Source organism: Pogona vitticeps, chromosome 1 (genome assembly GCF_051106095.1).
Source record: "Pogona vitticeps strain Pit_001003342236 chromosome 1, PviZW2.1, whole genome shotgun sequence".
Lineage (NCBI taxonomy): Eukaryota > Metazoa > Chordata > Lepidosauria > Squamata > Agamidae > Pogona > Pogona vitticeps.
The window spans coordinates 68,752,131-68,779,341 of record NC_135783.1 but is presented as its reverse complement, the minus strand read 5'-3'; the positions used below and the strand labels follow the sequence as shown (position 1 = coordinate 68,779,341).

The 27,211-nt window shown below is 40.6% G+C and overlaps 1 protein-coding gene across 2 annotated transcripts in view; it reads left to right on the top strand.

Moving 5' to 3' along the window:
• IGF2R (insulin like growth factor 2 receptor) overlaps positions 1-27,211 on the top strand; it is an 86,058-nt gene that overhangs the window by 46,795 nt on the left and 12,052 nt on the right. For both annotated transcript variants that reach the window (XM_020809104.3, XM_020809112.3), the window contains exons 25-42: positions 372-550; positions 1,664-1,751; positions 2,446-2,664; positions 5,084-5,217; positions 5,853-5,950; positions 6,587-6,723; positions 8,506-8,696; positions 10,160-10,286; positions 12,138-12,263; positions 13,111-13,382; positions 14,749-14,961; positions 15,862-16,011; positions 17,749-17,910; positions 18,943-19,150; positions 21,766-21,912; positions 23,328-23,562; positions 25,445-25,581; positions 26,257-26,374. In XM_020809104.3, coding sequence (XP_020664763.3) covers positions 372-550; positions 1,664-1,751; positions 2,446-2,664; positions 5,084-5,217; positions 5,853-5,950; positions 6,587-6,723; positions 8,506-8,696; positions 10,160-10,286; positions 12,138-12,263; positions 13,111-13,382; positions 14,749-14,961; positions 15,862-16,011; positions 17,749-17,910; positions 18,943-19,150; positions 21,766-21,912; positions 23,328-23,562; positions 25,445-25,581; positions 26,257-26,374 — 2,941 coding nt within the window. The remainder of the gene's footprint in view (positions 1-371; positions 551-1,663; positions 1,752-2,445; positions 2,665-5,083; positions 5,218-5,852; positions 5,951-6,586; positions 6,724-8,505; positions 8,697-10,159; positions 10,287-12,137; positions 12,264-13,110; positions 13,383-14,748; positions 14,962-15,861; positions 16,012-17,748; positions 17,911-18,942; positions 19,151-21,765; positions 21,913-23,327; positions 23,563-25,444; positions 25,582-26,256; positions 26,375-27,211) is intronic.

The window sequence follows — 27,211 nt, the reverse complement described above, 5'->3', positions numbered from 1 at the left end:
TTTCAGTAGGCAGGATTAAGAACTGGTTTGTACTTTGCACTTGGATATTTTTACTAGACTGCTGAACTATTGATGTAATGTTTTAACAATTAACATAAAGAGAATGTATTTAGCAATTTTCCAATAAAAGTTGTAAATTAGGAAATGTCCTAAAACAACAAGTGTAAGTAAAACAAATTCTTTCACAATTTGTCTTCTTGACCGACTTCAGAAACAGAAAATTAAAATGATGATCAACACAGATTTGGCTAATTTCATTAAGAAGAGGAACCTCCTTAGTTAGACCTCTAGTCCCCTTTTCAAAAGGATTGATGCCTTTCCCCCCCTATTTAGAAATAAAAATGTATGTTGACCTATTCCTTTGGCTGCAGGTGGTGCAATAGGATCTTGTGTGAAATATGGTACCAAAGGTCAGAATCTTGGTATGATTCAAATAAGCCCTCAAGCTGCCACAGATGGATCTCTTAGTGTTGTGTACTTAAGTGGAGATAAATGCAAAGGTAACCGGCAATATTCAACACGCATCATTTTCCAGTGTGATCAAGCTATGGTGAGTTTGCATGTCAGTGAAATATTATCCTGAAGTGTATAGATGTGATTATTTGAGCACTTTGAATAACCTTACAAGCTTCCTTAGGGCTAACCATCACCCTCTACTTACCCCACCCCTGCACTGCTCTAGTTTACCCAATTCTGCACCATTAAAACAGAGAAACAAGTTAATGCTGGCATGTGATTTTCTGGTTCTCCTCTGGTTAGTAGCCCTCTAGTGCTGGAAGAAACTCAGTGCATTTGTATAAAGAATTGACTTGGAGCTGCATCTTTGCAATTTACAAGGCAATCTTAATCACAGTATTTGACACTCTCCTCTCTACATACTTCCATCTGTCCTCAGAACTTATCCTATTTTACATCGTAGTGAGCTATCAAGTTAGATAGTATCACATCAGAATCTCCCTTCTGTTTGAAATGCATGGCAGTGTGCTGACATACCTTCATATCGATGTGGTGTATTTTCTGCCTGAGTAATTGTTGCAGTGTGTAGCAATGTTAATTTTTTGCTGCTCACTCAAGAAGGTGGAACATGCTTTTCTAGCTCTATGTGGACTTGCAGATATTGGAAACTATGAGATGATTATGGTGGAAGTTCATTGATCTTCGTTCATTCAGTGGAAAGGAATGGATATTTCTTCAGGTTACAATTTTCTACATGAGAGGCAGTATCTGTTCAGGTAGATGATGCCTTATGTTTGAAGTGTGGTGCAAGTTGAAGATTGCCTGTCCCTGTTACAGCTTTGATCTCTTGGTCCAGCAGCTTCAGGGTGTAATGTAATCCTCAGAATACACGTGTGTCCAAAATGCAGTGCAGCACAGCACTTCCCTCTCCCTGATTTGATCTCCACAAGCTAGCTAGATCACTCCTGATTATGCAATGCATCTGTTTCAGCTTCACAGGTTCTCAGATAGGGATTGTGTGAATGGCAAGTCTCCCAACTTTACAGTTTTATTTTCCAAGTGGAATTTGAGGTCATTGAAGAACTGGTGCATAGCTTAGTGGTGGGTGGAGATTCTTATTAAAGAAGAGTGCTTACTAACAAAGAACACCACTAGATTTATGTGTGTGTCTAAAATTCCCATCAGAACACCTTGTTTTCATGTTTAGGGATCACCGGTGTTTCAGCATGAAGAGGACTGTGAGTTTGTGTTTGTGTGGAGAACGTTAGCAGCTTGTCCTGTGCACAGAGCAGAAGGCAAGTATGATTGCTTGGGGAACGTTTGTCTTCAACCCAGTATATCTAAAACTCCTGGATTTTACTTTATATTTGACATACAAGAGGGAAAAGGGCAATTGATCAAGTTGTAACACAAACAGAAAAGCTTTGTCTGCCTTCCATGCTCCTCTCAACTGTAATTCAGAGAGGTGTCATAACTAGTTAACTTGCGAAAGAATATGACAGATGTATATAGTGCACCATGTGTAATTATCTCACACATACACAATCTTCAAAGCTTGTTACTCTTGTAATAAGAGTATAAATAGATGTGTAACCATGTTCCAAAAGATATGTTGTAGTGCAAGCTTTTACAAGTATGATTTAAAAAAAAAACAACAGCAAGGGTTTAATTAAGTCTACAATGCCTAGAAGCCAAAATAATGGCTTGCTATCAAAAGAATAACACAAGAGCCAGGTGTACCTCTCTGGGTGAAGCATTTCAAGACTGGGATGAAGTGTTTAAGAACACTCTCTCCCTGGTACCCAGCTAGCCGGTTGCCTCACCTCTGATGTCAGGGTGCCTGCCTGAACTCTGCAAACTGACCCTTCTTGTCACCACACAAGATATCTTTGATTTTTGCTGCGCTTTTCAGGATAAGATATTCCATGTGTTGCTGTGAATCTTAATATTTTTTCCCTTCTGCTTTTTGGGTTGTTTCACTTCTTTAAGGTATGAACTGTCAAGTGAAAGATCCAAGGTATGGGTATGTGTATGATCTGGCACCACTTGGTGGGAAAGATAAAAAAGTAAGCACCAGTGAATATGACTACTACTTCAGAGTCTGTGGAGGACTAACAGAAGGAATATGCAGACAACCAAGACGAAATACGGATGTGGTGTCGTCATGTCAGATTAAGACTCAAAGTCCAAGTTTTAAAAAAATAGCAGGTAAAGTCACTTTGGGTTCTACTGAGTTAATTGTTGGTGAGTATTTTTTCTGGCTCCATAGGGATGGATACTTGGTATATCAAGATGTATTCCAAGAACAAATGTCAAAAATATACCTTTATTGTAAAGCCACATCTGCTTACTCTTGCTTTCTCTAAAGGGCTTTCTTTGGTCCTGTGTGGGATTCTAAAAAGCTTAGGATGCTGCTGTGGTGCTGTTGGAATACTGTTTCTGCAATCAGCATTTCATGTGTATTCTCAATTTAATATTGACACTTGACCTGAAAAGATAGTCAAAATAGTGTTAGAGCTCCTCATTATTGAGTTTTAAGATGGCCAAACTCCTATGTCCTTTCCCCAAAATTTAAGATCAGCTGCAGTGCTGTGGGTTCCGCACTCATGGTGTACATATGGACTCCTTTGCTTCTACAGAAAGATGCCTTTGCGTATATTTCATAATGCTACTTCGTAACTCTCATGCTTTTTTGTGGCAATCTGAAGACAACTGAGTCTACAAAGTCCTTCTCAGACATGTTGCCCTCATTCATGGCTTGAGTGTTGAGAGATGGGGAGAGACAAGAGTTTTGAGAAGAAAAGGGAAAGGACCTAGACCGAGTGTGAGAAAAGTTCAGCTTGTGAGCTGTCCTGCTCACACAGCCATTTATGAGACACCCAAACTCCCATAATCTTCATATACAGTGGTGCCTCGCTTAGTGATTGCTTCGTTTAACGATGAAATTGCTTAGCAATGACTTTTTCGGAGCGATCTTGCGCTCCGTTTAACAATGGTTCCTATGGGCAATTTTCGCATAGCGATGTTTGGGACCATGCTTCGCATAGCGATGACAGTTTGGGTCCCCCTGTTTCGCTTAACGATGGTTTTGACAGCCTCATGTTGGTTGTTTTTTAAATGTTTAAAAATGTTTTAAAAATGTTTAGAATGCTTGAAATCATAAGTGCACTCAATAAACCCTTTGTAAAACTAATTTGACTTTGTTCCGACTCTTTTTAAATTTGTTGTAATTTTTTTCCCCCATTGAAATGCATTGAATAGGTTTCAATGCATTTCAGTTGGGGAACCGTGTTTCACTTAGCGATGTTTCCTATGGCGATTTTCGCTTAAGGACGGCAATCCGTTCCCATTGGAATGGATTATCCAGTTTTCAGTGCATTTCTATGGGAAACCGTGTTTCGCTTAGCGATGAAATCATTTAACAGTGATTTTTTGGGAACCATCATCGTTAAGCGAGGCACCACTGTATATAGGGGGATAGTTGTTATGTTCCTGGACATCGTTCCTGAAGTAGTTTCTGCATGGGTGTAAGATTGAAGTCTCAAGATCCTCCCAGATACACCACCACCAAAAGTATTGCACATCTGCTTACTTTCTGTTCTGATTTCCCCCTCTTTTCGGCCATTTTTAATCATTTACAGGAGAGATGTGGCCATGGGGTAAAAAGTAGCTACCCTGCCTCATTCACAGTTCTCCACTCTGAGTGAGAGCATGTCACTGTGTCCTTTTTTGGTCTCATAAGAACATGATTTTGAGTGGTTTTAAAAGAATTGTGTGCATGCAGTGGTACATGGAAGTCCTTGTTTTGGTGACATGCTTGTGGCAGTGAAATCTCTGACTTGTCATGTAGGAGTGAATAAAAATAAGTCATTAAATTATTTTTCTCAAGCACAGTGTTTAAATGTGCCATTTTTAACAGCTCCAGAGATCTAAGAGTTGACAGCATCGGAGAAGTACTGTAACTCTGAAGCAACACTACAGTGATAGCAGAACTGATTCTATCCTGAATGTGGGTTATTAGAGTTGATCCTCTAGAGGAGGACTGTCAACAGTCAGCCTCAGGAGACAATACATTCTGATAAGAACTTCCTACACATACAAGCATTATAAATTTTGCTAGAAGATACCTCATTGAGTGGAAAATATTAAAAACTATTCTTTCCTGCATTAGCCAATGAGGATTTGAGAATAGGTCAGGCATTTGGTTGTGAGGGGAACTGCAAATGGGCAGATGCCCATATTTGAAAAAATCATGATAATATGGGGTAAAGGATTATATGGAACTGAAATTGTTAGCCATCTTTTCAGCACTCCAGTCAATGTACGGAAATAAATCTGTTCCAACCGATCTGTAACCTTCACATATGGGCTGCTATGAAAAGTAAACTGAACGCTGAAATGGAATTAATTTCTAAATAAAAGCCTTGGTCTTTGCCTTTTTAAAGCTCCAGTTCTTTTACTGTTCTTAACAGACATGATACTGGCAAAGAAGATCCAAATCATTCTATTGAACCTTAGCACTGTTTAGCTAATATTTGTTTAGCTAATATTTCTTTTTTCTATATATGAAAAGATTACGTGAAAGTACTTCATTTAATACTGCATTTTTATTTTATTTTACTATTAGGTTTGCATACTACAAAGTTGACATATGATAATGGGTTGATCAAAATCAACTACACCAGCGGGGAAACTTGCCACAAGATATATCAGCGTTCAACAGCCATATTTTTCTATTGTGATCCTCACCCAGATTTGGAGGTAGGCAAGCATGGGAACTGGTAAACTGTGCAGTGTGGGTTGTGACCTATTTAAGACGTGAATTGTTGCTCCTGGACACTTCTGGGAGCAGGAATTTGTGTTTTATATATATATATTTGGGGGAGGGTTACAGAAGAAGAGGGTCATAGCAGATGCTGCCTTGGGATGTGGCACCAGGCCCACACTTTGCCCATCACCGGCTTAGTGGCATCGTGACTCCCCCAACCCCCAGTCAAACATCTAACCACTGCATGACACTGTTTTTCTTTGTACCATCCTTAAACAGTAGTGCTGTCACTATGGATTTCAGTGTGTTTAAGAGGAAAACTGAATGGGAGGAAAATAAGAGTTTCCCAATGCACATTTGGAAACAAATAACCCTCAAGAGCTGGAATACCAGTAATTTTTGTCATTTATGCAGTTTATACATTTGAGAGATGTCAAAATTGACATGACATGGCAGTAATACAAAAAATTGTTTCAGTAGTTTTCCTTTCTTGTATGCATTTTAAATGATTACTAAAAATCTGGCTGTATAATAAATTGTCTAGAGTACAAATAGCTGGAGTTGTGTGTTTCCAGTCCTGTTTGTGTAAATTTGCCTATGTAACAGTCCTTTATTTTTCTTTTCCTAGCCAGTATTCCTGAAGGAAACTGAAGACTGCACTTACATGTTTGAATGGCACACCCCTTTTGCCTGTCCTCCTTTCAAATCTATTGAATGTTCTTATAAGTAAGTTGCTGCTCCCCAGGGTGATAAAAGAATAACATCCTCCACTTTTTAGAGCAGTTCCCTGTGCCATTTTAGCAGTAGTTCAGTGTGATTGTTATAGAGACACAGAACATCATCACCAGGAATGTCTAACTGTGGGGGTTCATGAGCGACAACTGGGTAGATTTAACACGTCTTCTGGTTCTGGATCCCAAGATACTTGGCCTTTATAATGCAAGTGATGTCATACTTGGAGTGGTTACTGAAGGAATTATAGGCCAAAATCCTGTTGCTTACGTATATTGATATGAATGGAATGCCATAAATCACAATGGATTGCTACTAGTTAAGGAGCTGCTGTTTCTATTCCTCATTGCATGCCAATCACCTGTCTTGATTGGCAGTGAGGAATACAAGCAGTGACTCTTTAACTAGCAGCAGTTTGTTGCTGTGATTTACACTGGTTCGCTTACACTGGTATTCATAAGCAGGAATATTCAGACCAAGGTGGTATTTCTGTAGATAAGCTGTGTGTATAGAAGTGATTTAGGCTGTACATTTAGATGGGATTATTTTTGGTAGTGCATGTTGCCTCCCTGTTTTACTGTTTCAGCTGCAATTGATCTTCAATTCACTGTTTTATTTGTTGTGTTGCAGAGATGATGCTGGCAACTCTTACGATCTCTCTGCTCTGACACGTCATAAAGAAAACTGGGAAGCCATTTCAAAGACTGACTCTTCACAGAAGTATTACATTAATGTGTGTAAATCTTTAGTGCCACATCAAGGAGTAGGTAAGAATGAGAAAGTGTAGTGTTTATTAGAAACCTTGCAGCAAGGACTATATGGAGCTCTAAATAATCACCCAGTGTATTTTGTGCAAAAGAACCCCAGATTCTGTGCCAGAACATGTTGCCAAATCATACTGTGCAAATTAAGGCTAAATTTGGAAAGAATTTTGGCCATATGTTGAACACTGGAAGCCTTTAAATACCTAAAATATTTATTTAAAGCATTTCTACAGCACCCAATGGGACGTGGTGGTGCTGCGGGTTAAACCCCAGAAGCCTCTGTGCTGCAAGGTCAGAAGACCAGCAGTCGTAAGATTGAATCCACGCGACGGAGTGAGCTCCTGTCGCTTGTCCCAGTTCCTGCCAACCTAGCAGTTCGAAAGCATTTAAATGTGAATAGATAAATAGTTACCACCTTGATGGGAAGATAACAGCGTTCCGTGTCTAGTCGCGCTGGCCACGTGACCATGGAAACTGTCTACTGACGAACTATGGCTCTACAGCTTGAGATGGTGATGAGCACCGCACCCTAGAGTCAGACACAACTGTACTAAATGTCAAGGGGAACCTTTACCTTTACATTTACAGCACCCTATAGTTAAAAGGTTCAGGGATGTCTACAAAGGGTTATAAAAGACAGTGAAACCATCATAGCAGAAATAAAAATACATTTGCAGTTTAAAGCCTAGGGACATGAAGAGGTCTTTGCCTGTCATCTAAAAGCAGAGCTTGGAAAAAATTTCCATTTGGGGACTAGAATTCCCAGACTCCTCCCATCACCGTGTCCTGTGTCCACACCTATTAAAATAAACACAGGCATCAAACAAGTCTCCCTGGGAAGAGAAATCCCCAAAGAGTGTTCATTCTCTGACAAGGTATTCTGTTCTCACTTATAAGGATAGAGCTTTCAGATTTCTAAGACTCTGTTCCCAGAATTTGCCAAAAATCTCCCAGGCAGAATTCTAGGAGTGACAGAGCAGAAACAAAAGGTAAAAGAGAGGTGCTCACTGGGAGTCCCAGCCCTTGCTGGGGGTTGCTGCAGTGCTCGATGGGGAGAGGCTCCTTGTCTATTGTGTTTCAGAATTTTACAGCTCTCTCTCTTTCTCTGTCTTATGGTATTTTTCTTTCTGTTATGATGGTTTAACTGTGTTTTATAACTGATGTATTATAGCATATAGAACTTTCCCTGTGTGAGGGTGAAGTGGAACCAGCTCATAAATGTGTACAGTGGTGCCCTGCTATACGCTTACCCCGCATGACATCGAAATCGCTTAACGATGACATTTTTGTGATCGCTATTGCGATCGCAAAACAATGGTTCCTATGGGGAAATCCGCATTACGTTGATTAGGAGCCTGCTTCACGAACCATTTGTTCGCTATACAATGATTTTTCTGGTTTCGCAAAATGGTTTCCCTCTGCAAACTGGCTTCCCTCCGTTCTCAAAATAGCTGCTTTCTGGACGGAAGCTTCGCATTACAGCGATTTTGAACAGCTGATTGGTGGTTCTCTATGGGCAATCTTCGCTGGACGATGAGGTATTTGCCCCATTGGAACGCATTGACCAGTTTGCAATGCATTCCAGTGTTTGTTTGTTTTTTGGCTTGGAACGGATTATCATCGTCAAGTGGGGCACCACTGTATTTGAATCAACTAGAAGGACTTCTGAAGATGTACAAATGCTTTCTGGATATATTCAACATTAAAAAGATAGCAAAATTTTGGGATGGAAGTGCCTTACAATAATACAAGACCAATCCCATTTACTCTCCTTTGTTGGTGCAGATTTCTGTCCACCAGATGCTGCAGCCTGCCTGATGGATGGGTCTAAATACATAAACCTTGGTGAAGTAGGTGACGGACTCCAGCTGGAGAATGGTATTTTTGTGCTTAAATACATTAATGGAGAAAAGTGCCCAGATCAGATCCGGAGGAAATCTACGTTAATCCGCTTCAAATGTGATGAAAAAAGTCTTGTAAGTGTGCCTCAGTAGGTAAGATTTTGTAACTTGCAGGGGCTGAGGAACAGCTTCTGGGGAAAACAAGGGCCATTGGATCAGAGCCCTAAACCTAGAGATGACTGCTAGAATTCTTTTGGTGATTTATGTATGTGAATAAAATCATGTAGGTTGTGGTGGCAAATTGCTACTAACTAATTGGATGGCAGTTCCTGGTTACATGACCATTGCTTGACCAGGAATGCAACCAGCACCTCATTAATTAGCAGCAATTTGCTGCCATGATATGTACAGTGGTGCCTCGCTTAACGATTTTAATTGGTTAAAAAAAATCGCTATGTGAAAACATCGTTAAGCGAAACACCATTTCCCATAGAGATGCATTGAAAACCGGATAATCCATTCCAATTGGGACGGATTACCATCCTTAAGCGAAAATCGCCATAGGAAAAAACGTTAAGCGAAACGCGGTTCCTCCATTGAAATGCATTGAAGCCTATTTCAGTGGGGGGGAAAAATTCACAAAAAATTCAAAATGACTCAGAACAAAGCCAAATTAAGTTAACGAAGGTTTTATTAGGTGCACTAACAATTCCAAGCATTTAAAACATTTTTAAGCATTTTAGAATATTTTAAAAATAGCGAAAACGGGGCTGTCAAAAAAAAAATTAAGCGAAACAAGGGGACCTAAAACCAAAAACGTTAAGCGAAGCATGGTCCTGAAATCGCTAAGCGAAAATCGCCCATAGGGAAAATCAAACGAAGCGCAAGATCGCTCCGAAAAAATTGTTAAGCGAATTTTTCGTTATACGAAGGAATCGTTAAGCGAGGCACCACTGTATGTTAGTTATGCACATCTACTGTAAATCACAAGTCGTTTTCTGGTTGACTTTTTTACAAGAGATAGTGTCATGAAATATCCCCTTTACTATTTGGCAGGGATAAGCAGTGAATAAGCTATCTTTTGGATTAGACTTCATACAAAATTGCCTTACACTAGTCAGACCCTGATCCTCTTAGCTGACTATTAACAGTTCCCCATGATTCCAGATTGGATTCTTTCCTAGCCCCACATGGAGAAGTTCGTCTCAGATTCATCTTGAGACCATTCACGTGTAGACAATGGGCTATGTCACTAAACTACTTCACCTATTCCTCCAGAGCAGCTAATATTGTTATGGCTTCCCTGTGTATGAAAAAAAAAAAATCAGAGCATAAACTCAAATGGGGCATAGTGGTGAAGACTTCTAGTAGAAATAGTTTTTATCTGTAAATCTCATGAGCATCCTTCCATTTCTCAGTGTTGGCCACAATAACTTGGACAGGTTCTTCTGGAAGTATTGGGATTGCTACACAATTATGGCCTCTGCCATATTGTGCTTCTTTTCTAAAACGACAGATCTTGTTGTCAAAATCAGATAATACCTTGACAAAGAAAATTTGCAAATATTATTATTGTTTTGTCCTGTTGTTTTGTTCAGGACTCCAAGCCAGAACTCATAACGGCCATTGAGGACTGTGAATATACATTTGTCTGGTTCACTGCGTCAGCATGCCCTCTGAAAAGCAGCATACACAACAACTGCACGGTATCCAACCCTCTTACAGGTATGTTTTTGACACACATGGGGAGCTTGACAGATTGAAGTAACTTAGCAGGAAATGGGAGTGGACTTCAGGCTCACTCTCCTCTTATTCGCAGTGAAAGAGAAACCCAGCTTTATATGAATGTGAGATTCTTCTTTTCCCTGCAGTACTAAACCTCCTTTAAAGATGAGGCGGATGACTTAAAAAGTCTGAATGGACATTGTGCATGCTTACTTATCTCTGTTGTGTTTTCTAACTCTTGAAATTATTTACTGTCCTTTCATACTGTAAGGATAATTGTGCACCAGTGGCTGAACTCCTGTTGGGCAGTGTCCTCTTGTGCAGCAGGAATGACAGCAGCTGCTACCACTGAATTCTACCAATTAAAGGCTTCCTTTTGCAATTGCAGGGTGCATACAACTTTATTGCATTATATATGAGTTGTACACACTCGGAAATTGCAGAAGAAAGCCTTTAATCAGCAAGTGTCTGCCACGGTGGATGGCATTATTCCTGTTTCACAGGCAGTGCTCTGCAACAGGATTTCAGCCAATATGTTCTAGTGGGAATTTATATTGTAACAACCAGGTGATAGATCTTGATCCTGGCGTTTGTTTGATTGTGTGGCATAAGGCTATTTACTGCAGGATAGCTAAATGTCTTGGGCCCAAGGTATCTCAAGGACTGATAAGATCATCAGGTGATTCCATTTTCTCGATCCTGCCACCTTCCCCTGGTGGGGACACAGGAGGGGGCCTTCTCTGTTGCTGATCCCAGACTTTGGAACTCCCTCCCACAGGAGGCCAGGCTGGCCCATCTTTTCTGTCCTTCCGGAAACAGGCCAAGACCTTTAGCTTCAGGCAGGCTTTCACTGAGTGACTGGCTGCCTGATTGGGGTTTTTTAATAGAGTGGTGCACTTTATTGATTTGAATGTGCTCTGGTGTAGCGACGTCTACGTTGGCTTGGGCATGTTGTGAGAATGGCTGATGGTCAGATTCCAAAAGATCTCCTGTATGGGGAATTAGTGCTGGGAAAGCGCCGCAGAGGGAGACCACAGCTGGGATACAAGGATATCTGCAAGCAGGATCTGGAGGCCTTAGGAATGTACCTCAAAAGATGGGAAACCTTGACATCTGAGCGTTCAACCTGGAGGCAGGCGGTGCATCATGGCCTCTCCCAATTTGAAGAGGCACTTGTTCAGCAGGCCGAGGCAAAGAGGCAGTCCCAAACCCAGCAAAATCAGGGAGCTGGACAGGGGACAGATTGTATTTGTCTTCAGTGTGGAAGGGATTGTCACTCTCGAATTGGCCTTCGCAGCCACACTAGACGCTGTTCCAAGACCTCTATTCAGACCACGTTACCATAGTATCTCAAGACTGAAGGGTGCCTACACAGTTTTGCTTTCATTTACCGTTTTTAGTGTGATGTTTGTTTGATCCTTTTATTATTGCATACTCACTGTTGTTAGCTTTACATGCTGTTTTTTAATGATGTAAGCTACTTTGGTTCTTTTCTAAGGAGAAAATCAGGGTAAATATACTTTAGATAAACAATCTTCTGTCCTAATAATGGAGGCCCAGGACAAATTCACTTAGATCTCTTTGGTATATGGAGAGCCTTTAACCAACAGTTAAAGATATGCAATGCATTTTGTCAGTTCCTATCACAATTGTTTATATGTTGCTTTTTGGTAAAGAGAAGAACAGTTATTAACCTTATACCGAGGGCCACTTCACAAATTACCTTAATGTGTGTCTGTTGTGTGATGTTTCCTGAATGTCCTTTTGTTTTTTTAATTAACAATCATTTGATTCTGCACAGCTTTTCTTTGCAGAAAATTTAAATTCTCTCTACCTTTTATTTTCTTACAGGCCATCTCTTTGATCTTAATCCTCTAAAGAGGCAAGATGGTTACACTGTCTCTGACTTTAGGAACCACAGAACGTTGCAACTGAGTGTTTGTGATGAAGCTAGAAGTCCGTGTGGTAGTGGAGTTGGTATGTTTATCAAACCAGCAGTTGTTAAGTTTGTGGTGATGATCACATATAGAATAGAACTTCCATGGGGAGAGGGAGTTTACAGAAACTGTTTGCAATTAATCCCAATCTGATCTGATCTTGAGTTCTACTAATTAATAGTCAGTGAAATAGATTGAATGATGGGTTGTTGGTTTTTTTACACAGACCTGCTCTCTTTATTGTAGTGGAGAGTGATAGCGTAGCTCCCTTCCACTCTTCAAATGGCATTGTTTTCACTTTTGTTACAGCCTTCCACCAATATGTGGATATAACATTCTTTAAAAAATGTGCATGCAAAATCTAGATTTTATCTGTGATTCAACACAGTGTAGAAAATATTGGAAACATGTTTTTAAGACTATATACATACTTGAATGTCCAGTGTGATCAGTGGCAGTGCATCAGGTGAGGCAATACAGGAAAGAACATGCACAGGAGTCAAGATCTCATGAGGGTATAATGAATCTGTTAAAAAGCAAGGTAGCGCTGTATTCTTGTATTCTTCCCATTCAGCTTAAATAGTAGATCACTGTTCTCTCTATTTTGTAGAACTGGGGCTGAGGGCTAAGTGATAATGCCAAGGCTATTGTGCAGACCCATTGAAAATTTGAATTTGGGGCTCTTATGAGCAGGAACACTTCTCCATGCTACTTTGTTGATAATATTTCTTTTGACTAAAGCCTTCAAATAAAGTCTTGATCTCTACTGATTTCTGTAACTAACACAATGAGTTGTGCAAGAACTAAAAGTGGATTTCTGTTTCTTAATCTAAAGTTGGTTCTTCCATAATAAATCAGCAGCTTTGTGTTCATTAACTTGTTGACAGGTGTCTGCATCATTGATGGTCATCACCCACCCCTTAATGCTGGAAGAGTGAACAAAACATTGACCTATGAGGACGGAGTTCTGAAATTTGCCTACAAAGGAGGAGAACCTTGCCCTTCACACCCAGACCTGACATATACAAGTTATTTCAGCTTTGTGTGCAGATCTGATGCTGGACCTGGTAGCCAGCCTGTTCTTGTGTCCTTTGATGAGGCAACATGTGCTTATTATTTGTCTTGGCACACTGTCCTAGCCTGTGAAGAAGATAGTGGGGTAAGAGAATACACCATTTCACCAAGCTACTGTTATGGGCACTGTAGTGAAAACACTGCCTGCAAATGCCAGTGCTAGTTGGGAAAAGTGCATGTTAACATCTGCCATTTAGAGTAGTCATGAGAGTAAAGAACTCGGAGATTCATAACATTAGATTTATAATACTTTGTACTTTCATTTTTGTAGAGGAGACAAAGGTGTTCCGTTGATCAACAAGAAAACAGGAACAATGTAAACTTTGTTGCCAAAAAAGGATAGAAATTTCTCTGAAATATTGCCATTTTTGGGAGGGGTACCCTCGGTGTACCGTAGACCTACTGCTGCCTGGGATTCAGTCTGGAAATTACACATTGTAAATAACCTGTTTGCCTGTAACTAGTAACTTTATGGAGTAAAGAGGTTATAGGATGCAAATGAAGTGACATTTCAAAAATATTGTAGAAAAGAAGTTGCTATATTGGAGTAAATAAAGTTTTCCAATTATAGTTACACCAGTTACTTTTAAAATAATCTTTTAAGACATTTTGAGAGGCAGATTTTTCATGTTTTATGCCACTCTATTAGGCTGGCGTTTTTGTAACAGATTATAAGTAAAGAGCGATGAATGAGACCTGGAATAAGAGACATAATGTATTACTTTTTTGGTATTTTAATGAGCAATGATGAATTACTTCCCAAATACTATAATAAATAATGGGAACAAATTACGTTCAAACAAGAACTTCCCAGGGTCTGCCAGGTTTAAAGGAACAGAAGCCAATAAGGAGGTGTTCTGGAAGTGTATGGAAGTTCTTGGTCAAATGAATCATGATTAGATACTGTACAGTGCTCCGTTTAGAGAAAGGAACAGAGCAAATTTGCCTAAAAGAGGGTAAAGTAATGATAATGTTGTCCTAGAGCACAATTTCTTCATCTCAGCTAGCATTAGGTTGATGCAGGGCCTCGTGTCTTTTGGAGTACCTGTTCTTGGTAGAATAGTCAGAATGGTAAGTGAAGTCAGATTTACCCCAGAAGTAATGTACTGTATCATTGTGCATTGGAAAATACGTCATAGCCATCTGAAACTAGCCATATTGTCATAGCTGTGGCAGATCCCATGAACTGAAATGTTAATGAGGAATGGGCTAATCAGAGCTCTTCATGCTACTTATCTTTGCAATAAAATGGAAACCAAGCAGCCTCAACGTGTAGAAGGTGATGGGAACAGAGACAGGAAGATCCATGCTGGGATGAAAGGAAAGTGAAGCACTGGCGTTTTAGAAGAGAAATGTGAAGAAGAGAATCAGTTTTTTGTGGGCTGACTCCTTGAACAATATCACTGTAAGAGCTGATTTGGTAATCTTATTCCTTGCTCCCCCTAAAACAGGTGGAATGCTCAGTGATGAATGGCAGTACAATCATTGACCTTTCCCCTCTGATCCATCAAACGGGCTCTTATGAAGCCTTTGACTCGTCTGACCTATCTGACCTTACTCCAGACTTCTATATAAACATTTGCCAACCTCTGAATGCCATCAGAGATGTCAACTGTCCACCAGGAGCAGCTGTCTGTATGGTCCCAGTTACTGGCTCTCCTATAGTAAGTATTTCAGGTTCTGTCTGAGAGCCATTTTTATCAAAAAGCCATGTGCTGTTGTTGCAGTGCACATTGAATCATTTTGATTAATTCTCAGAAGCATCTCTCTCTGGTCACTGGGTCCACTTAGTGACTTTTTTGTTTGTTTGTTTGTAATCGGATGTAATTTCACAAGCTCAGTGAAGAGGAATGACTTTGCACATTTTTTCTTCCCTGTGTCATTGTGGGGTAGTGGCAAGAAGCTGCCCCCAGAAAACCTGGTTCTGTATCGAAATAACTGCATACTTGTTTTTCTGTACTCAAGGAGTCTTTGGATATTTGTTTCTTGAGTGGAAGCTGTTCCACTGGCCTCATGACAAAACCCTGTTCCAAAATGGACGGGGCAGGTTTCAGGACGGCTTGTATTAGGGTTTGCCAGAGAAGGGGTAGAAAATAGAAGGATTTTCTAAAATTTAAATGTTCAGTTTCTTGGGTACTCATCAACTGGCAGTTACTGAAGTCCCAGCCTATAAGCAGTACAACAGAATTTAGAAGTTGTGTTTGTCCAAAATCTAGTAAAGACAGATTTGGTCTGTCATTATTAAAGTGTGTTTACTTCACACAGTGAAAAGACACACAGATTCCACTTCCTTTCACCATCACTTTCCTTATGTTAAAGTGACTGCACGAAGAGGAATTTAACAAACTATAAAGTTGAAACATATGAACCAAAATGTACTTTCAGAGTGCAATTCCTGCTTGTGAAAAGCTCAGTTCCTGAAGGCCTGCCTACGTGTCTTGGTTTTTGAAGATGCCACAGGCACTTGTTTGTTGAAAAATCAGAGCAGAGAACATGCTAAAATATCATAACAAAGTTAATTCATATATATTTATATATATGCACATATATATTTTAAAATCTAGGACATTGGTCGCATTACTGGACCTCCCAAGCTGAATACTGCAACAAATGAAGTTTATATCACTTTCAACAGTAACACTCCTTGTCCAGAAGACAAAAACCTTAACTATTCTTCTCGCATTGTGTTTCATTGCAACAGAGGAACAAATCTGGTAAGAATTATCTTTAATCTGTAGTGATTATGGGGAAGGGAAGATGTTTTGTTTTGGAAGAAAAACGGGGAACAAAAGGCAACATTCCAGAATAGTGATTTCTTGGTAGAACTGTAGAAATATCCAATATTTGTCCATCTAATTCCTGTTCATCCTTGAGAGGAGGGCAGCAATAACATTCACTGTAGCTGATGCTTTTCTTCTCACCACCCAAAAAACAGATTTAACAGACTGTTTAAAACAAAAGGCTCCGGATTACTTGTTAATGCAACTCTGTGCCTTTCTAGACCATATTTAAAACACTGCAGCCAGATTGAAATATAATTTCAAATTATCTTCCAAACAGAACCAGTACAAAAGAGAAACTTCTGCTGTTTTCGTAAAACCAGGGAAACCAAAGCATTTGGTAATGGTATTGTTTTACAAATAACAGGGAGCAGGAGATGCTTGAAGGGGGCAAGTAATGGTAGAGGAAGTAGCATTGCTCCTCTTTCCATGGGTTCTTAAACTTCTTGAGCTGCAGCAGTATATGGGGAGATGCCCCATTTCTTCAGCTCCCCTGCTGCTCAGATGCTGTAACTGTGGACCTACATTGGGGCATCTCCAGTTCTAGTCTCTCTCCAGTCTTACCTGGAACCATGCAGATGTATTGAACTACAGTTTACAGAAACCTCCCACCCAACTGTGCTAGGTGTAGAATTCTGGGAATCAACGTACCCATTAATTTTCCCACCTCTTGTGCTCAACTTCACCACTGTGTACACACGTGACTCCAGTTCCCCGTGCGTTGGGTTCTGTCATGACTGGGAACCTAACGTAATTGCTGCATGGACGAACAGAGCTGCACGCAGGGAGGCAGAGCCACACATGCACCCAGCTTAGAGGGAACCTTGCTGAAATTGCAGTTTAATTCTGAGGCTGAATGAAAAAATATTGTATAGTATAAAGATGTTAGCATATTGTTAGCTATGCAAGATACATCAGTGGGTCCTTTCTGAGAAAATATATTTCTACAAGTGAAGAAGGGAAGTGGGAAGTTCAGCTGATAGAAAAACAAACACAGTATTTCACTCCAGTAAGATTGAATATAATAAATAAAAACATACCATGGTTGTTGTGGGTTTTCCGGGCTGTTTGGCAGTGGAGACATGGTCTAAGTCCCTTCCAAAACATAAGCAAAACAACAGAAAAATTGGAATCCACAAAAACTAGAGAAAACAAGGTACAGATGCAGAAGAAACACAGAAGTCTTTAATGTATTAATTTCTCCTCTTTCCAGAGACATAAACCATGAAGACAAGAAATAAAAGCAGACTTATTAAAAACAAGTCACAACTATAGGCATATAAATTGCTTGTTATCAAAGACAATTGTATATACACTTGTTTACATATTGTTTGCATACACGCATAACTTGTTTTTAATAGGACTTATATTTTTGATAAGGACAAAAATATTAAAGACATTGGTGTTTCCTGTGTATTTGTATTTTGCTTGCTCTAGTTTTTGTGGATTCCAATTTTTGTGTGTTTGCTTTTTTTAAGCAAGTATAAAACAAAGCAAAAAAAGTGAAAAATTACATTATAACAGAGTTAGCATGATGGTATTATTAGACTTAAGCATATGTTTAATTTCTAAACACAACAATAATTCATGATAGGATTTAGTCTTCTGACTTTTTTATCTAATTCTGAGACCTGAACCATTTTATTTTTGTTTGTGTGTTTTGATTAACAGGGCAAGCCCAAAATGATAGGAAAGTCTGCCTGTGAATATATATTTGAATGGAGCACTCCAGTTGTATGCCCAGATAAAGTGAATGTTTTGGGCTGTTCAGTGACTGATGAACAGTTACACTACTCTTTCAATCTGTCAAGCTTTTCTGGAAAACCTTATATGGTGAGATATTATTTTGGGCTATATGATCTTTTTTTTTTTTTTTTTTTTTTGGTCTGTCATGGAAAAGAAGGAGATTGCAATATTACATTGCCATTGCTCCGTAATAGAGTACACACTTTGCATCCTGCAGCTGTTGACTTCAAACTTCACTGCCTTCACTAGAATTCTGGCGGTGTTGCGCAGCAACTATGGCAGTTTCCAGTTGCAATGGATGCTGGCTGGCCCAGCAATTTCCATCACTTTACGTGACTAGCTTCACCTGTTTAATAATGAAAGCTTTCTAAATATAGGAATATTTGGAGGTATAAAGCCCTATATGGCCTGGGTCCAAGCTCTCAAAGAATGTATCTCCCATTATGAGCCAGCTCAGGTGTTAAGATAGACACCTTTCTTTTGGTCCCACCACCCTCACAGGTGTGCCTGATGGGAACATAAGAGAAGGCCTTCTCTGTTGCTGCTCCCAGACTTTGGAACACCCTCCCACTGGAGGCCAGACTGGCCCCATCTTTGCTGTCCTTCCTGAAGAAGGCAAGCCTTCCCTCAGTAACTAGCTGCCTGTGTATGATTTTTAGAGGGATTGTTCTTGGTTTTTTCCTTTTTGGGGTCTGTCTTTTCTCAGAGTGACTTTTTCCCCTCTTTAATATTTGTATACATATCGTTCCTAGCTTTAATATTGTCTTTTAAAGATGTAAGATGACTTTTTTATACATTCTTCTAGCTTTAAATACTGTGTTTTTTTTTACTCATTGTTTTAAACTCTAAATGTTGTCTTTCAATATTGTAAGCTGCCTTGGGTCTTTTTCGGGGAGAAAGGTGGGATAAAAATATTTTAAATAAATAAATAAAATAGTAATCAAAGTAAATATATCACCCAAGATACTTTTCATTGTGCCACTTCTTTGCAAACAGCTCTGTAAAGCAAGATGGCAGGGATATTCTGTTAGCGTTCTGCTCTCAATCTACTGAGCTTCAATATATATGGAGAAATTTTGCCATTTCTCATAATTTATTGTGATATTTTCTGCCATTTAGGTCCCTTCAGGGCACAGGAGTTATCATGTAGGAGTGTGCTCTGGTGCATTAGATGTTCCTCAAGGAAAGTGTAGAGATGCAGCAGTTTGCTTTGTCTTTGGCAACAAAGCAGTCTCTTTTGGCAACATAAAACAAATGAAAATGGACTATCGGCACCAAGATGAAGCTGTCATTGTACAGTACAAAGATGGTGATGTCTGCCCACCAGGTAAGGCTTCCTAAAGTTGCTACTAAAGTATCAAAAGTCATGCCCTCATTATCTACAGCTGCACCACTGCTTATTTAGACTTACACTTGATCTGGTCCTAAGACAAGTTCCATGATTTCCTTAGCTTATTTATCTTCACAGTCATCTCTCTGAGGAAGTAGCCTCTCAGCTTGATGACTGGATGGAAACATATATATATATATATATTCAGAAGTTGAAACTGAACTTCCACAGAGAGCACAAAGCTGTTTACCCTTCCAGAAGGTGCTTGTAATACCTCTTGTCTGTAGTGGCATATTTTTGATGGGGCTAACGGAAGAGGAATAAATTTCCATTGGGGCAAATTTTCATAATGCTGAATGTCTGCAATGTCTGAATGTTTGCAGCATTTTTTAAATCAAAAGTGGAGGCCATCCACCGGGACCTCTCTCCTTTTTTGAGCACAGTGAGTCGAGCTGAGATGTCCAGCGCTCCATCTTGCCCGGTGATCTTGGACACCTTTCAGCCTGTCACGCCTGACACTGTCTCCAGGGCGCTTGACTGCTGTCGTGCCACCACCTCCTCTTTGGACCCTTGCCCGGCCTGGCTAATCAAAGCAGCCAGGCCGCTAACAACGGAGTGGGCCATGGCTATAATAAATGGGTCTCTCCTTGAGGGCAGATTTCCATCTGCCCTGAAGGACACACTCATTAGGCCCATCAGGAAGAAACCTAGTTTGGCGGCGGACGAAATTGGCAACTACAGGCCCGTCGCCAATGTTTCTTTCCTTAGCAAGGTAGTCGAGAGGGTGGTGGCCGACCAGCTTCAAGCGTTCCTGGATGAAACAGATGCCCTGGATCCATTCCAGTCGGGCTTCAGGCCGCGCCACGGCACAGAAACGGCTTTGGTCGCCCTGTGTGATGACCTATTGAGGGAGGCCGATAGGGGCAAAGTGTCCCTGTTGGTCCTCCTCGACATCTCAGCGGCCTTTGATACCATTGACCACGGTATCCTCCTGGGGAGGCTCTCCGAGTTGGGAATAGGTGGCCTGGCATTGTCCTGGCTCCGTTCCTTCTTGGAGGACCGCCCCCAGAGAGTTCAGCTTGGGGAGAGAGTCTCGGCCCCGTGGAGCCTCAATTGTGGGGTTCCACAGGGGTCGATTATCTCTCCAATGCTATTTAACATCTATATGAGGCCGCTGGGTGGGGTCATCAGGGGGCGTGGTGCTTCGTGTCACCAGTATGCGGATGACACGCAGCTCTACATCTCCTTTTTGCCAACCGCAGGAGAAGCCGTCTTGTGCCTCCAGCGCTGCCTGGGGACTATACTGGAATGGATGCAGGAGAACGGGCTTAGGCTGAACCCGGACAAGACGGAAGTACTGAGGGTGGGATCTGGGAAACTCCCTCTCTTTTGGGGGGGTGACTCTCCCTGCAAAGGATGGGGTACGCAGCTTGGGGATCCATCTGGACCCGGTGCTCTCCATGGAGTCACAGGTGGCGTCGGTGGTCCGCACCGCCTTTTTTCACCTCAGGCGGATAGCCCAGCTGCGGCCCTACCTGGAAGTGGGGGTGCTCACCATCTTAGTACATGCGCTCGTAATCTCAAGATTAGACGAACTGTAATGCGCTCTACGTGGGGCTTCCTTTGAGGTTGCTGCGGAAATTACAGGTGGTGCAGAATGCGGCGGCCAGATTACTCAGTGGAGTGAAAAAATTCCAACATATTTCGCCCACTCTGGCCGCATTGCATTGGCTGCCCATCAGGTTCCGCATCGACTTCAAAGTGTTAACGCTTACGTATAAAGCCCTAAACGGTTTAGGGCCTCGATACCTGGCGGAACGCCTACTCCCACCAAGTTCTACCCAGGTCACACGGGCGAGCCAGGAGGTGAGGCTGAGGAGCTTAACGCCGAGGGAGGCCCGAAAAGAGAAAACAAGAAATAGGGCCTTCTCGGCGGTGGCTCCTCGCCTGTGGAATAATTTACCTCCTGGTATTCGCGGAGCTCCCTCGCTAGGTACCTTTAAGAATCTATTAAAGACCTGGATGTTTCGGCAGGCCTTCTCACCAGATTACTTTTGATTTTCTTTTCTCCTTTATTGTTTCTTTACTTTTAATTGTTTTGTAATTTGCTGTTTTATCTTAGTGTATTTTATCTCTGTTGTTGGCCGCCTAGAGTAGTCCACCGCGACTAGATAGGCGGGATATAAATAAAATAAAATAAAATAAAATAAAAATCTTCACCTTACAGATGACACTTGAAAGGTTAACAAGGTGCATGTTGCAGGCTTGCACGTGAGAGTCCGGGGGTTAACAAGGTTATGCATGTCTGATTTTTCTCTTAGCCCACCCGTCATCTTTCTGATGAGCAGTATAAGGCCTTCTGTGAGGGGAGGTTGCTCACTGATGCCATTGGCCCCTTTTGCTGTGACGTGGAAGGCCTTGGGAGGGCAGCCTGTAGCAACATAACTGGTTGTTGCAGATGCTTCAGTTTTCTGAAATCAGGAGTCACCTATTTCCTAACGTGAATATGTAGGACAATAACCTGCTCACAAAAGTTTTATTTATTTTTGGCTATTTCTTTTTCATGAGAGCAGCCCACAATGCCTCTTACTGGTTTTCCCTTTTATCTACAGTGACTGAGATGGGTGAGCTTTGTGTCTTCCCTTTTCAATACAAGGGCCAAAGTTACAGTGAATGCATTATGGAGCAACATGAGCGGCCGTGGTGTGCCACTACTGAAAATATGGATAAGGACAACAAATGGGGCTTCTGTGGAAATGGTAAGCAAGGGTGCAAAAATATATTGCTATCCTGATAGATTTTCAGTTTAGCCCAGTGATTTTCAACTTTGAGTCCCCAATGGTCTTGGATTGTAATTCCCAAAAATCTTGGCCGGCACAACTAATGGTGAAGACCTCTGAGAGTTTTAGTCCAAGAACACCTGGGGAGCCAAGATGGGGAGCCACTGCTCTAGACGATCATGAGTAGTGTCAGAGCAAGTCAGTAACTGGGTAGAACTGCCCCATGGAGGGGGAAACAGGACGAGATAAGATTTTTTTAAAAAAGAAAGAAAAAAAGTTTTGTTCCTGGCAGCACTGATTTTGCAGTGACTGTCCTTCCCAGTCTGGTGGGCTATGAGGGCAATTTTGGGTTGCGGCTGGTACATTTCCATCTCCACCCACCTGCTTGGTCTGGAGCCTGCCTAATAGTGGCCTGGAGGGGGCCAAAGCGGCTCCACAGTGCCCTCTGCGCGCGCATGCACACACGCACGCACGCGCACGCGCGCGCGAGCACACACACACACACACACACACACACACACACACACACACACACATATTGTGGGACTAGTGAGAAACTGCCATTTGCCACTGCTGGGGAGGGAATGAAGAGATGGAACAGGAGGTGGAAGAGAAGGGAGGGTGGTGTCTTTGTTACCAGGGCTCAGCAGGTCAGCCCCAGATGCTGCAGAGGACCATCTGACTGTCATTGCCTCCCCTCAGCCCTGAGGATCCACAGAAAATCTCCTCCTTCCCCTCCACCAGTTTTGGAAGAAGGCACCACCACACACAAGACTTTGCAGAGACTGGGAGTGAGAGTGGTGTGATGATGCTGAACCAGCCCCCATGACCACTTGCCTGCCCCACTGCTCCTCCATTTTCCTCTGGCAAAGAACAACTGCTGTCACAACCATGACTGTTCCTGTCCCATCTCTGGGGACTGAAGCACGTGAACAGGATCCTTTTTTATTACTTAAATTTAAAATATTTTTACCCTGCCTTTTTCCTTAAAAGGACCCAAGGCAGCTTACATCAATATTAGAGTTAACAATAGTGATTATCCAAATACTAAAAAAGATCGAACATGTCATACTAAAGAACATAATTACACCAAAACACATTCAAAGCAGTACAACAATCCATTGAAAAACCTCCACTCAGACAGCGTCCTGCGTGCAGAAGTCTAATCGTAGGTAGATTCTAGATTACACCATCCTTTCTGAAATCACTGTGACAAGAACACAAAACCTCCATTTAATGTTAGAATGTAATAGTGAATGTTTTTACTGAGAAAATTTAATGTTGGGTGGATATACAGAAATATCAAGTTCTTCATTGTCCCAATAAGACTACAGAAGCGAGCCATGTTATTTCACTTCCTTGTGATGACGGATATACATACATATTTCTTACAGTATCTGGGCACCGGGAATCTACTATTATTTTCAAGTGTGATGAAAATGCTGGTGATGGGAGCCCTCAGCTCTTGAGTGAGACACTTGGCTGTTCTGTGACATTTGAATGGAAGACACAAGTTGTGTGTCCACCGAGAAAAATGGAATGCAAGTTTATTCAGAAGCACAAAACCTATGATTTGAGAGTGCTGTCATCCCTCACAGGATCATGGGTCTTTGCTGACAAGGACAGCTCGTGAGTTTGTTTTAATCCTGGTTGAGAAGTCATTTAACTAGATGTTTTCTTTAATCCTCTTTGTGTTCTTCATACAATGTAGTACACATATCAAGATGACATAGAGAAGGGCTACTACTTTAAAAAGGGATTACCTGTTGATAAAAATGCTACTATCTCTCAGCTTGCTCTTTGCCATGGCCCTTTATTATTGGAATACCTTAGTGTGATTCAAGAAGTTGCCAGGCAGGAAAGAAGTCAGAGGAAAACGATGGGAGTTTATAGAAGGACCCAAAAGTATATTCTGTGAGAGACAACAGAGGTTCAGATGATTTATTGTGGATAAGTCGGATGGTAGAAAGTGCAAGATGCTTTGATCTAGAAAATGTAGTACATTTCAATTAGAGTAGGGCTATTGAATCCATGGAGTTTAGCTGAGTCCATTCCTTTGTACATTCAGTTGATTCAATGGTTCTATTGTAGTTGTTACTTAGCATTAGAAGAACTTTCTTTGCCAGGTTATTGGGGATTCTCCAAATGTTTAAGGAAAGAATGGGCAGATGTCCCATTTCTAAGAAAAGCTTTTTCTCGCAAATATTTTTATTCTGTGTCTTCCTCAATTAATGACAGCAGAGGTGTCTGTCATAAGTAGTCATCATGTAGATGGCCCAGACAGTGAGGTGGATGCAACACTGGTGCTGGATTTAAGCCCATTTTATGACAAAAAGGTGTGCACAATAATTTATCACTATATTAATTAATCTATGCAAAAATAAATGTAATTTGTATCAAAATTTCCAAAGGCCCACTGTCAGAAAGATACAGATTTTGGTCGTATGCAGTTACATTTACTAAATGCAAAACTGTGTAGCTGCTTCTGCATTCTAACTTACATTAGACCATAACTTGCATTAGGAGTTTCGATATATGACTAGTGAAAAATAATAATACAGTTTTTCATGCAAAAGTATTTCATATGCAAGTAGGCAAGATATATATTTTAGTTAGATTATTCATTTCAAATTTCATTCCTGCCTACATCCTGTTACTTAAGGAAATATAACATTTTGTTTTTGTTACTATTTGTGTTGTCCTTTTTGTTAGAAGAATGAAAACGACTTGGTAATATTATACTTCTTGGCTTAGTGGGCTGGAAGCAGACAATACCAGAGTGTAGGATATGGAGTGTTCTGGAGTAGCAGCATTTTGACTTTGATCTATAGCATTCTTGTTGGGAGGTTTGCATCATCCCATAAAATAAAGGTTGGACTGTAGTAATAGATATGAGCACAGTACAGATTTGGCATTTATAGCATGGTGCTGGAAACTTACTAAAGAACACAGAGCAACAATTGTTTGGAGATCATATCTATTATACCAAGTGAGGTGTGTTTGTGTGCACATGCACTTGTGTTTATGTCTACACATGCTGGATTCCATGCAAACACAAAATATGGTAGATGGGCACAATTCTGCTTCTTCTAAATCTCTGCCCTTATTTGAAAAGCAAATAAACCACAGTAGCCCCTTTGGCTATGAAGGTGTATTTCAGAGTGTATAGGCAATGTCTGCTGAAATCCCCAGTCCAGAGAGGATACTGAATAAAATTTCCAGGCTTAAGGATGATAGTGTATCAGTCCCTCTTTGCCCTTCTGTATGAAAAGCAAAACACAATAAATTGTGCAACTTTATAGCAGTTATGCCTGTTTACTTGGTCTTTATAATTTGCCCGGGTTGCAGGGTTTGCTACTTACAGCCTTTTAGCCTTGTTAACCTAGAGTGCTTGGAGCCCCTGAAGTCTTTCTTTGCTGAAAAGCAGGGGATGGATGCTTTAAAATTAATGTATTTGGGGCCTCTTCCTGATGCAGTGCCGAGCTGTCTTTTTTCTTCCTCTGATTTCTAGGTACTACATGAATCTTTGTCAAAGAGTCCATGAAGGACCTACTGGTTGTCCTGAACGGGCAAGTGTTTGCCGAAAAAATCAAAATGGGGCTGTACAGGTTCTGGGATTAGTGCATACACAGAAACTGAATGTGACAGGTATAGTATGTCTTTTTAACCCTTCCCCTGGGAAAAGAAAGAAGGCAGAGAATAGTCTGTAGTAGTCAGGTGTAGTGAATCTTTTGTGTAAAAAGCAATACGTGTTTTATGAAGCTTGCTGAACCATTATTTCTATATGCATCTGAAAGCTACCTTATACTTTGTCATTCTGTTTTGTCCTGAATTAGGCTTTTAACTAAGTACAGTACAGGAAATTAATATCTTCAGTATATCATATCTATAGTTGCAACCCAATTCTGCTTTAACTGGATAGCATTCTACTGGGTGGATATCACTGGACATGGATTCTCCCCATTTTTTAATATCAAGGCCTCAGCAGAAGTGACATTAATTCTATGATAATTCTCTTTTTCACCCAAAATGTCAGATACTGGTTATGAAGCTGGTTATGAAAGGATTACTGTTAATCTTCAGAAACTAAATTAATTAACTCAGTGACTGTATCCATGTGGCCAAGTATAAAGTCTTGTGTTTTGATTGGTTTCTAATTGTAGGTCAAAGGGATGGCTACTGATGAGAAAATTAGTAGTGGTGGTATCCAGCAAGATCTAAAATGTTGGTTCATTTCCAGCCATTGTTTGTTACGACACTGTCAAAAATTTGATTTGGAAGTCTTTTGTTGTCAGTTTAGAAGAATTTGATGCTTTGTTCCAGATGACAAAGTTCTCATCAGTTACTCAAATGGTCATGAGTGTCAAAAGAAGAACAAGAAAGCAACAACTGTTATAGAACTGAAATGTGGAAAAACAGTTGGCATGCCAAGATTTGATAGGTAAGGTAGAAGATTGCATCTATTCCCATTGGTGGAACAGATTCTTCCTTCTTTAACCTCCAACATATCCTTCAAAAGCCTTCTTATGTATTATATATTTATTTAACTTATATACCATGCAACAGTGCGGTTAACATCCTACATATAAACACAATAATGCAATAAATTAAAACAACTAGCACACAAGTAAACAATACAATACAAAGCAATACAACCTTATGAATAGAGTATATTGGAAATATTTGCAATATTTCTTTTTCAGGGAAGACAAGATTGTCAATTTTCTTCCATCATATAAGGATCAGGGAATCCTTTATAGTGTAAAACTTGCCTTGAATGCAACCTATGGTTATAATATCTACAGGGTGACCAACAGCCTCAGCAATGATGTTCACTTTAAAATAATACAAGGAAAACAGCGTAATACTAATATGATAAATATACACTGAATTAGGATTTTTTATTGTGTGATGAAGTGGGAAGCTGTATCACATTTATTGTGTGTCTCACAACATACGTATTTGTTGATTTGCGTCAAATCACTGCTTCAAACAGATTGGATTATCACTAAATTGGCTGATCTTTAAACTGTGTCTTACTTTCTGTTGTTCAAACAGCACGGTGTTAGACATGTTTCAGTTTGGTATGGATCAAAGTGGTGGTGGGGGGAAGAAATCCTTTAATAGAGAACAGTAAACAAGGCTGATTCTATGTAAATCCCTCCTAGTTTCTCAGGCCTTTATAAGTAGCAAAGCCTCTGCAGACTGAGATTTACCCCAATTAGTCATTGGGATTTAGAGTAACAGAGGGGAACTCCCAGGCTTCAGGCCTAATGGA